Source organism: Lathamus discolor, chromosome 2 (genome assembly GCF_037157495.1).
Source record: "Lathamus discolor isolate bLatDis1 chromosome 2, bLatDis1.hap1, whole genome shotgun sequence".
Taxonomy (NCBI): domain Eukaryota; kingdom Metazoa; phylum Chordata; class Aves; order Psittaciformes; family Psittacidae; genus Lathamus; species Lathamus discolor.
In genome coordinates this window covers 142256298-142267717 of record NC_088885.1, presented here as the reverse complement: position 1 = coordinate 142267717, position 11420 = coordinate 142256298, and the positions used below count along the sequence as shown (strand labels likewise).

Genomic DNA, 11420 nt, shown 5'->3' with positions numbered 1-11420 from the left:
ATGGTTGGACTTGATGATCTTAAGGGTCTTTTCCAGCCGAGCTGATTCTGTGATGGCTCCCGGTGAGGTTTGAACCCAGCACCCATGCACAGGAGGCACCGGCTGGATCACTGCATGCCCCCGCCGGGAGGCGCCCGCGGGGCGGCGGCGCGGGCGGGCGAGGCTCCCGGCGCGGATCCCGGGGCTGCCGCAGCGGCGCGGCTGCCTGCCTACAACTCCCGGCGTGCCGCAGCCACCGCCCGCCCGCCAGCCCGCGGCACAGCCCGCCCGCCGCCCGCCTCGCCTCGCCTCGCCTCGCCTCGGCGCTGCCCGCCTCGGCTCCGCGCTGTCCGCCTCGGCTCGGCCCGGCCCGGCGCCGCCCGGCTGCGCCCCGGGACGCTGTCCGCGGTGCGGGTGTTAGGTAGGGGTGCGGGCGGCAGCGCGGCGGGCGGGCGGGCCGGGCAGGTGAGAGCCCTGCGGGGGGCGGCGGCGGCGTGCTCCTGCTTGCCTGGGCTGTGTGTGTGTCTGTGCGCGCCCGTAACCCCCATCACTCGGGTCACACAGTTGCGTGCGGATCCCGCTGCTCCTGGCGCCGGCGAGGACCGCATTTGCTTGCGCGGCCGGTTCTCGCTGAGGTCCCGGGAAGAGCGTGAGTGAGCAGCGGTTGTAACCGGTCGCGGATACGCGATAGGCGCACATGTGTTTTCTACGCATGCAACACCTTTATTGGGCTGCAGGCTTCTAGTGACACTGGGCATCGGCCTCGAGGGGGGATGGGGCGCGGAAGAAGGGGGTAATAACGAATTAATTGCAGATGAGAAGTAATATCCGTCTTTGAGTCATCAGTCTTTGAGGCATAATTTCATTCCAAAAGCTCTTAATCGAACGGAGATCTGCTGTACGAAAGCGCTGCTTTTCCCATAGGATTATCAGATTTCCACCAGAGAATAGAGATCCTGGATTACTGAGCTACATGGGATTTGCGTGTTTTTTTCTAATTAGTCTGTGAATCTTGAGTTTTAAAATCTTTATTTGGAAAGGGGTGGGAGAGTTACTGGCTTCTGAGAGAGCAGACATCTCGTTTCTCTGACATTTTACGCAGTTATTCTAGTTATCCTGCGCTATGTAGATGACTTACTGCCTTAATTGGATCTTGGTGTCAAAGGTTGATTAGACTCCCTAATAGATTTTGGATCTGCAAGAGGATTGCAGTTTTAAATGCGTGGTTAAAACAATCGTGTTTGCCGTCTCCCCTTGAACAGTTGAGAGGAAGACTGATGTTTCACGTTTGCATTATCTTATCTTTGGTTTATTAATGTATCATTATGAGGTTGTCAGGTTTGTTTTTGTTGTTGTTGTTTTTTTTCCTCTCTCCTATTTCATTTGCAGACTGAAAAGAAATGATTGTCAGAGAGGATTTATTTAGTCATTTAACAGCTGACACAAGCCATGTCTCTAACAAAACAGTGATGAAAGAGTAGAAGATTTCTGGGATACAACAGCTCCAGTACTGTGAAGCCGCTTCCGTGGGTCAGGGACGTCGTCTGCTGAAGGATGCGGTAGCCTCGGAGTCAGGGCTTGCCGGGACAAGGTTGATGGCTTGCATGGAGCTTCTTTACCTGGCCGAGGAGAGCAGACAGGCGCCCCTGGGCACCGCTACGGACTGGAGGCTGCCCTCCCCTCCCTGTGAGCAGCAGCAGCAGCATGAGGGGGGTGAAGTGGACCCCAGAGCAGCTGCTGCAGTGACAGCCCTGCACTGTGAAAGGCATTGCAAGCCCCTGCAGAGGGGCCCTGTGGCTGAGCCCCCCTTGGCACCCCAGCCGTCTCCGCCAGGCACCTTACCATGGGAGCACCCGGCACCCTCCAGCACCTCCCAGCCCTGCCACCCGCCTGAGCACCTGACCAGGAATGAGGATGGAGGGAAGAAGAAAGCCTGCTGCTGTGCCCAGGAACTTGAGACGTCATTCACCTATGTGGATGAAAACGTAAACCTGGAGCATGCAAGTGCCCCCAGTCCTCCAGGCAGCCACTGCCAGGATGCCCCTCTGCAGCAGCATTCCTGCAGGGAGCTGCCACCCGAGTGGGTGCATGATTCTCCTTCCCTGGTCTCTGAGGAGGAGGACATGGCCTCAGAGGTGGCAGCCGGGAAGTCTGTGGACTATGGGTTCATCAGTGCCATTTTGTTCCTGGTTAGTGGCATTTTGCTGGTGATCATTTCCTATGTGGTACCCAGAGATGTGACTGTGGATCCCAACACAGTGGCTGCCCGGGAGATGGAGAGGCTGGAGAATGAGAGTGCTAGGATCGGGGCTCACTTGGATCGCTGTGTTATCGCTGGGCTGTGTCTTTTAACCCTGGGGGGCGTGGTGCTGTCCAGCCTGCTGATGATGTCCATGTGGAAAGGGGAGATGTACCGGAGGAGCAGGTTTGCGTCCTCCAAGGAGTCTGCGAAGCTCTATGGGTCTTTCAATTTCAGAATGAAGTCTGGTGCAAATGATAACATGCTCGAGCTGTCGTTAGTTGAGGAAGATGTGCTTGCCATAGATAATTAATGTGGTCATGATTTTTAAGGCAGCATTTCTACAGGAAAATGTTTCATTAAAGAAAACAGATGCGGCTAAAGATAGCTGGTGATGCAGTTTATTTGTCTGACAAAAACGGTTTTTTTAAGCTCTATAATGAATGTTTGAAGCATATGAGCACTTGTAAAGGGAAAACGTGCCAGAGAAATTGAAACTGATATAAAATAATGAAAACCACTGAATAAAATGAGATTTGTGATAAGTAGGTTCCTCAGATACTCTTTATCCTAATATGAAACATTCCATTGGTGTGTTGCCTATATAATTTTCTTATTACTCCAGTATAGAACAAGAATGACCTTGACACTTTGGAAGCTGTTAATTATTTCAGCCTGCAGGACTGTGAATAGTCTACTTGGTAGACTGTTAAGAAGCAGGACCAATATTCAAATAGCAGGGCTGATATTTAATTGAGGAATGCTTTTTTTATCTTTTAATTTTAAGCTGATCCCTTCTGTTGCGTGAGAGCTAAGGGCAAAAAGAACACCACTTGGTCATGACTTGCTACAAACCTCCCATATTTTCAAACAATGGTACAATTAGGGATGATTATTTAAAATATAAAATAAGAAGCAAAGGGCAGGGAACCATATGACTCATGGTAGTGGTAGGAGACAAAAGGCTCTTTCAGCTGAGGTCAGTGGCTCCATTTCAGTTCAGATTAGGAATGATTGGTAGTCATTAACTTCTGATAGCTATAGTGACCCATATAAAAGAAGCTTAGTTCCTGGTGGACAGATGTCTTTGTATGAAAACTGCCATAACTTGAATTAACTGACCTCTTGTTTGGAGTCTCAAAAGGCCCAAAGTGAAAAAACATAGGGATGCTGAGACTGAACACATCTCCTTCGTCATGGATGCCAGAAGAAATTCAAGCTCAGCTGCAGGGCTGTGCTTATATGGGGACTGTCTGCATCTTACTAGTCCTTTTGAAATTTCAGTTTTGTATCACCAGGCTGTCAGCCTTCTCATAACCAGCAAGGAAAGGTCAGGAAGGAGCCTTCTGGGGCTCAGTCAATAAAACCCACTTCATTTGTAAAAGAGAAATCAGTTGTTGGGGAATACAAAGGTTAAACATCATGCAGTTTACTGGCTGATGTGGGACTCACTTAACATAGGGGTGATCGAGGGTATGTGTTGTTATTAATGGCAGTTCTGTGGCACAGTAGCCAAAAACCTGTACTACTGATGCTATTCACTTTATTATCAATCAGTTTCTGTGGAACATTAAGGGTGTGTTCTTGCAGTGCTGAGAAAACCAGCGAAGATTGATGTATATACTGCTGTCAGTTCCTACTGAACAGTGGTTAGTATATCTGTATGTCCTGTTAATATATATGTATGTGTCCCTGCCAAATCCAAACATGGGTGAAGAGCTCTGTCTGTACAGTCCCTGACTGCAGAGTCTTAGTAGAAACATGTGATTCACTGTCACAGCCTTGTCAGTTGTGAGCTAAGTCTCAAATATCAGGAATATTGAGTATTTTTAACATGATACTGGGATTTTTTTTCCACACTGTGACATACCTGAGAAGAGTTCTCCTGGGGACGGAGATCTCCTTTGTGTCCCCCTTTTCCCAGGAATATGTGGCAGCATGAGTTGTCAGCATAACAAGTGTCAGTTGAAGCGTAGGGTCCTCATGCAGAGAGACTGAAGGCTGTTTTGCCTCCTTATTCCCTCTTCCCCGGGTGTTTGTGTCAGGGGACATGTGCAGCTCCGGAGTCTGGCACTCACTCAGTTCAGTCCCTCCTGCCAGCCACGGGTGCTGGCGCGGGTGCCTTCGACCAAGGGTCCAAGGAGCAGTCCTGCTCCAGGCTTGTGCCTTTGGTCACTGTAAATAGCATGGTGTGGTACCCAGGCTTTAATGTTGGCCCTGCAAAAGAGATGCTGCTTCAGATATTAGCTGCTCTAACTGCCGCTTTAGTTCAGTGTTATTTGGTAATTAAATGAGCAGTCTGATTAGGTGGTGCTGCTGCCTCGTAGATGATTTTCCAGTTTATGTCATGATGTGGAGTGTGTTTGCAGGCAGGAACTCAACAGTGGCCAGCACCTCCATTGTCATCTTCGGAGAGCTTGTGTCCCTTGTGGATGTGTCATCAGGAATTCAGGATTGAATTTCTAGGGTAAATAAATGGAATAGCTTCCAGATGTAAGGAGAAGCCTTCAGCCTCTTGTGATAGGTGAGAGTGAGGAAGGAAGTAGCCTGAGAAGCAGGAGGAGGAAGGCTCCTCCTTAGCTGGCGTTTGCCTGCTGGTGGGAACGTGGACATTGCCTGCGGGCCTGACACACTGATCAAGATGGGGTAGTGAGGACAGCACTGCCTCTTGTCCTGCCCCGAGCATGGCAAGCAGCTGGATGTGGCCTCCAGGGGCCCAAAGAAAGCCTTGCCAAGTGAGAGGGCAAATGGTACTGAGCTGGGGGCAGCAAGATGATGTGGGACAGGGGACGGGTGCTGTGGGGGATGAAAACCCTTTCACCAGCCTGGGTCCCTAATGGGAATCGCTGTTTTCACCTTCCTGACAGAAGCTCTAAATTGAGGCTGGTGGTTTTAAGAGCCATTATTTTTATTTTTTAATGATACATGTGCATAAAATCGGAGTGCATTCTATTATTGCAGAAAGATGACAGCTAACACTGTAAGGATCACAGGTTTCTTGTAGGAACCATGGCATGCTTTAATGCTGATTATTAGCACTAGAAAAGGGAACGCTCCCCTGACTGTCAGTATGTTAGTATCAAGTGAGAAGTTTTCTGACACTTTGTCAAATGCCCGTCACAGATCATGAGCCTGCAATACTTAAACGAACCCTCAAGTTTTCCCCAAGCATCCTGAGGAAATGTAAGTCAATTTAATAATCTAAATATACACTGCAGGAGTATGAGGAGTAAGAAAATTTCAGTAACAGGACTAACAGTTAATTTTGGTGTTCATGTGTGCCGTGGAAGAGGTGAAGGAAGGCAAAGTGCAGGAGTTTAGCAGATAAAACTCTCAGGACATTTCTCTGATCACCCAGCAAGATACTTGTACACGTTACAGGACTGTGTGGGTTGGTGGTGCGATACAAAACCTCTGGACTCTCAGGTTCTCATGCTGTGTGATGCGACAGAGACCAAAACACTTGCTGTCTGGTGGCTGATGGTGGAAAATGAATGTATTTGCCAGGTGGACGAGCCTTTGCATCGTTCACCTCACACGAGATGGTACCAAAGGCTGAGGCCAAGGGAAATTAATTGCCCTCTCATACACCATTGCAATTTGATTTCCCCTGCTCAAAATTTAAATGCTTTAAGAGTACAAGCGTGATTAAAATCGGGTTGGGTTTTTTTCCTTGCTTGGGTTAAAGTTGTCACATGGATCACTGGAGAGCTTTCTTCTGCGGGGATCTAACTCTTGGGGCATACCAGGTGGGTTTTAGGTGATCCCTGGAGTACCCCAGAACATACCGGGATTTGTGCCCTCAGTCAGTTTATTTCTGTCAGTGAAGCGTGACAGTTTCCCATGTTCTACCTCATGACATATCTGTGTGCCAGGGCCTGCCTGCCAAAGGGGACCCAGGGGTCTGCATTAGGGCTGGAGGTGCCATGCGCTGTGGTGATGCTCCCCTGTGGCGAGGTGCTGGTAGCCTGCAGCTGGCTCCGCGCTGCTCAAACAGCTCCCGGTGACCCGTTTGCTCAGTTTCTGTCCCTTCAGGTGTCTGAGGCCGAGGCTGCCATTTGGGAACTGCCTGGCACCAGCTGGGGACTCACACCCAAAAGGAGTGACTCCACACAGTCCCAGCCCCACCAGGCTCCCCGGCCAGCCAGTCTTGCCTTCTCGCTGCCAGCCCCACACTGGCCCCGCAGCAGGAATGCCTGAGACTCTCCTAGGAAGACACGCTGGGTTGTTGCTGGGTTTTATATGTTTACAGTTTTTTAATCTTTGTAATTCTTTTAAAAATCTGTCTGTAATGAATATATAGTTTACCAACTGGGAAAGTGACTGGTTTAATGTTGTAAAACTCCTTTTTGACCCACAACAGGGCGAAACGTCACAGTCCATCGTGAGCTTTTCAATAGTGCATTTTATGCCTTATTATGATAGCAACAGCGTTCTGTACAGATTGACAAATAAAAGTCTGTAAAGCTGAGTGCTGCTGCCATGCTCCTCTTTGCTCCTTGCTGAACATCCAGTTGCAGTGGTTGGCTCTTCATCCCCATGCCGTGGGTGCCTTGTCCTCAGCTGATGGGAGCTGTGGCATGGCAGGGCCTGATGCAGCTGCTCCGGCACACCGAGCTTGTCCCCAGCTCCCCCAGTGGCCATGTCCCTGATGGCTGGTCCACCGGGTTGGAAAGCACCAGACAATGCAGGTTTCCAAACTGCTGCACCAGTGTCCCACCTAACTCCGGGTAACAAAAAAGCAAAGAAGACAGAAGGAAGGTGGGCCCAGCCACGGCTGTGTGAGCAGGAAGCTGGGGAGGTGCTGTGGTGGGAGGTGGGTGTCGAGCCCCTGTCCACCATAACCCTGTGCATCACCACTTCAGTGCCATGTCCTCACGCCACAGCCTGGCCACGGCCAGGGTGGGACAGCAGATGGTGTCAGGCCCAGCACTGGCCATGGTGACAATGGTGGGTATGGGGTCCCCAGAATGCACTGGTGGTGGTGGGTGACGTGGGCAGAGGCAGAAGCAGTGCTCCCAGGTGGCTGCAGGCTGGGCATGGCTGCCTCCGTGATGGCTTCACCTCTCCTTCCAGAAGGGACACCAGCCACCTTTGACAATCTCTACTGCCTCCCAAATGCAACAGTAAGGTATGCCATGAGGTTATGCCTTGTAGCATCATCCTGCTGTCACTGTCACAAGAATCAAAGCATGATATGAATGCCACAGAGGGTGGGGATCCAGCCTGGAGCAGCGGCTGGTTGCTCCTATTGCCTGTTTCCACAGTACCAGGTATAGCAGGCCCCGATTTGCAGTTCAGGTTTCAGACTGTTACTGCTACAGCAGTAATAAAAGTGCCCCTGAGGTGGCCAAATCAGCTGCAGTAACATTGCACTGGTGCCAGATGTAGCCTGTGCTGTGCATCCAATAGTAAGAGGTTAAGAGAGTAAGTGTATTTATAGATATGACAATCCATCAGATTACAGATCTGGGGCTTTCTGACTGAAAGCAAACATTAAATTAATTGTTGCTCTATTTTACAGGATTCTTCTTAATCATACCTCTTTAAATTTTGAAGGATTCATCCTCATGTGCTATATTCACAGGGACTATTTTCCCCATGCTAATAAGTCCTGGCAAGGTCAAGTGTCCTGCAGACTGCAGGGAGGTGAGATCTCTCTGATTTTCTTATCAGTTTAAAATAAATTATGGCTGTTACAAATTTGCATAAAGCCAGGCAAGAACTTCTTTTTTGAAATGAACCTGGTTAATATTTGTTTCTGTAAATGTAAATTCAGTGCCCACTGTAGAAACGCAGTCGAATGATGCATGTTTGTATTAAATTTTCAGTGCAAATCCACACTTAAAATGCTTCTGCAGAGTTGCTGTATTAAAGATTTGTAAAGAGTTTTCTGCTTATTTAAGTGCAGATTTGTCCACCTTTGCATTACCATTAACTGAGTTGCACTTCACAGTCATTTGATTGTTGTCATAAGTAAGGGCATTGCAGTCTGACAGACATGCATTTTTTATTCACCTGCACCCAGTGTATAACCCGCAGATCAGCACTGAAAGTGCTTCCGTCTGCACTGAATAGTGAGATACCATGTGGCATGGTATGTAATGTTTTCAAGAAGGACATAGATAACAAAGCTGTGCACAGAGCATATAGTTTCCCCATTTACAGATGAAGTGAGTCGCCTGCTTTGCCCAGAGAGCCAGGTGGAGAGCTGAGGACAGAAACCAAGGCCTCTTAAGTCATAGTCCAGCACTGCAGAAAGAGCTTAATTGTTGCAGAACCCCTAGAATAAATTAATCCAAAAGGGATGGCAAATATTTTTTTTCTGATTAATGCAACTAAATTTTAATTTCAAGTGCAAAATAAATTTTAAAAATCCTAGGAAAGTGAGCCCAAATTAAATTTTGCTGATATATGATGTAATTTGGGGAAGATTTTGCATATTTAAGGGATTTGCATTACAGTAAGCTTTTTTTTTTTTTTTTAAGGTTTCAAAAAATCAATAGGCTTCTGCTGAAATAATAGAAGATATCTTTATATCAGCAAAAAAAGGCTTCTCTTTTCCAATAATAGTTTGTGCTTTGACAGATGTGTATGCAGGGAAATTTAGCTTTGGTTGAATAAAACATTTCCAGTAGCAAAATTGATTAAGTCTGTTTTGTAGGGGAAAAAAAAAATCAATTCTTCCCATTAGAAGTATCTAAAAGATGTTGATCAGCTAGAAATGTAAATAAAGTCCTTTAATCACTGTTCTCCAGCTGCAGCGTATCCATATGTAAGAGATTGTCTTTTGTTTCTTTATAGCTTAAAATAAATTTGGTTCAACTCTAACATGAAGCAGCTTTTGACAAACTAGCCAGAGTAACTGTGCTTGAATGTAAATAATATCAAGTAGCTAGGCTGACATTTTGGTGTTGCTTTTCTCAAGGATTAGCTGTGCACAGAATGAATGTATACTTGATAACTATATTGAAGCTGGGAACAAAGACACAGTCACTGCAAGGCAGAGTAGTATAAAGTATGTGCCTGTTTTCAGTTTCTATGTATTATCTTCTGATTTCGTGCAATAGAGACAGCACTTTTATGATCTCTTGATTAGTAATTGTTACGGGCTATTACAGGTCACAGAGGGCTCTTAACAGAAAGATGCAAAGTCTCTAGCTCTGTAAGTCCCTAAGCTTCTATTTGCTAGGAGCTGAGAGAGTATGCTGGGGCATGCTTGCCCTACACTTTGTTTTAGATAACAGCAGTATCTGCTGCAGGCAACTATCTGAGACAGTTTTGTGATGATGGGCCTTTGATTTGATCAAGCCTGACGCCATGTTCTCAAAACTTTATGCTTTGCCTATAGTGTGGATAACAAGTAGTTGTTTTGCTGCTGTGGCTTCCTGAAGAAGGAGGTATGGATCAATAAGTAACCATCTTACCTTTGTTTTTTGTCTCCTTTCAGGAATGGTAACCATGGCTGGAAGAGCTCTTGAGAGGTCCTTTTCCAGTCTTCTGGAACTTCATTCACTCTCCGTCATACCGCAAATATAATTGCTCATGGCTGTGAAATTACTTCACTCGATTCCCTGAGCACTCCAGGGTGAATTTTATGAGGCCTTCCTGATTTGAAGATATGTAATGTATCTGTGTAGCCTCTTTTTCTGCTCTTTACGCAGCCTAAGTTCTTAATAAGTTTTAAAGTCTGTGGATTGTCTCGATTGGTTTAGATTTTTTTTCAGTGAGTTAAAGAAAAAATAGTAGGCTGAAGCACTTCAGCCTTCTCAGTGTCATTTTCAGTTGTGCTTTGTCCCTCCCACAAAGCAGAAAACACATTCTTTGTCTTTTTTTTTCTTTCTAGTATGAATATAGAGCAGTTCCTCAGGACCTTTTTTCTTTTCTAGCTGGATCTCCTTTGCTGTCCTTGCCTGTTTTCCCCACCAAAAAAAAACCCAACCCAAAACCCCAAAGCCAAATATTATTATATATATGTCCTAACTTCCCCAGTGGGGAAATCTTCTAAATTTTAGGTCAATCTCATGATTAGCCAGACCCATGTTCGCAGTGCTTTTTTTTTTCTTTCACATTTTCACATTGCACATATGCTTATTTTGTTTCCTTAATTTTGGGTAAGTATTTGCTAAATTTCTTGAACATCTTTTTCCTTTAAATGTCTGAGTTGTGGGAGCACACCAGCTAGTGCTTTGAATTTACTCGTTCCTTGGGACCTCTTCTCTAGAGGCAGAAATAACCTGCTGTACCAGCTCTGTACTGTATTGATTTTTTTCTTGGTACAGCTTGAGCTTGGTGAACAGCCTAGTGACTGGGTTCCCCACTCCAGCCCATCTCTATTCATTCCTCCCTCAGCCTTCCTGTGATGCAGGCAGCAGTGGTCCAAGACGGAGATTTTGTGGCAATCCTGCTCTTTGAGCCAAAGCATGTTGCTAAGGGAAATACTACAGGCTTATCTATGCTATCGAATGACAATGCACAGCTATTGAGATAGGAAATACCTTCACTTAAACTTCACAGGATATTGAAACCAGCCTTAGCAAGGAGGCGAGTTAGAGGCAAAAATCAATATTGGACAGTGCTGAAGTGCCTCTGTTCAGCTGCTGTTTTAAGTGGCTTGTACAGACCTTTAAAATCATGTTGCCAACAAATGGAGGGACTGCAGCTTTTAAAAAGTCAGAGAATTATTAATAGTGTGTTTGACCTCCAGCTCTGCGCAGTCTACAAAAAGAGCATCATTTGTCATATGCTGCTGCCTTATGCCTTATTCTGCAGCCCCTGTTGGGAAGCAGTTGTGCATAAAAGAAGTGCATTGCAGAGAGTGAGGGTCAAAGCTTTTGATTCCTGATGGACTGTGGCAAGGAAGGAGAGAGGCAATGGCTCGCGGTCAAGCCCTGAACAAAAAGGGAGGGGTGCAGAAACCATTCAGCTCGTACATATTTCAAACACTAATGGTATTTCTTGCCTGGTGTATGAGAGAAGAACATTGGCTGTGCTGAGGTTACACTTTCAGCTCTTCAGCAGATATACGCAAGTATGGAGAGAAGGAAATGTCAGATGTCTTCCTGAGAAAATGAATGCTGCAGCCACCATGCTGGTGTCTGAGGAGTGATCTCGGGCCCAGCACCTATGACTGAGCTCCTCAGCAGGCTGGTCTGTCACACATCATTTGCAGCACAAAGAAGCAACCTGAACCTTTATTAAT

The 11420-nt window shown here is 46.7% G+C and overlaps 1 protein-coding gene across 3 annotated transcripts; it reads left to right on the top strand.

Moving 5' to 3' along the window:
• The first annotated feature begins 299 nt into the window (after positions 1-299).
• TMEM74 (transmembrane protein 74) lies at positions 300-6594 on the top strand. 3 transcript variants are annotated; one of them, XM_065669432.1, is made up of 2 exons: positions 300-400; positions 1447-6594. In XM_065669432.1, exon 2 carries the CDS (start codon positions 1575-1577, stop codon positions 2529-2531), a length of 957 nt encoding a protein of 318 aa, XP_065525504.1. In that variant the 5' UTR covers positions 300-400; positions 1447-1574; the 3' UTR covers positions 2532-6594. The 3 variants fall into 3 exon arrangements, with proteins under 3 accessions (XP_065525504.1, XP_065525502.1, XP_065525503.1); XM_065669430.1 differs by having other exon boundaries at positions 1369-6594; XM_065669431.1 differs by lacking the exon at positions 300-400 and adding an exon at positions 614-628 and having other exon boundaries at positions 1369-6594.
• Positions 6595-11420: the final 4826 nt, after the last annotated feature.

What these genes read in the sequence shown, in the direction of transcription:
- TMEM74 (XM_065669432.1), top strand. Translation starts at nt 1,575, where the DNA reads ATGGCTTGCATGGAGCTTCTTTACCTGGCCGAGGAGAGCAGACAGGCG.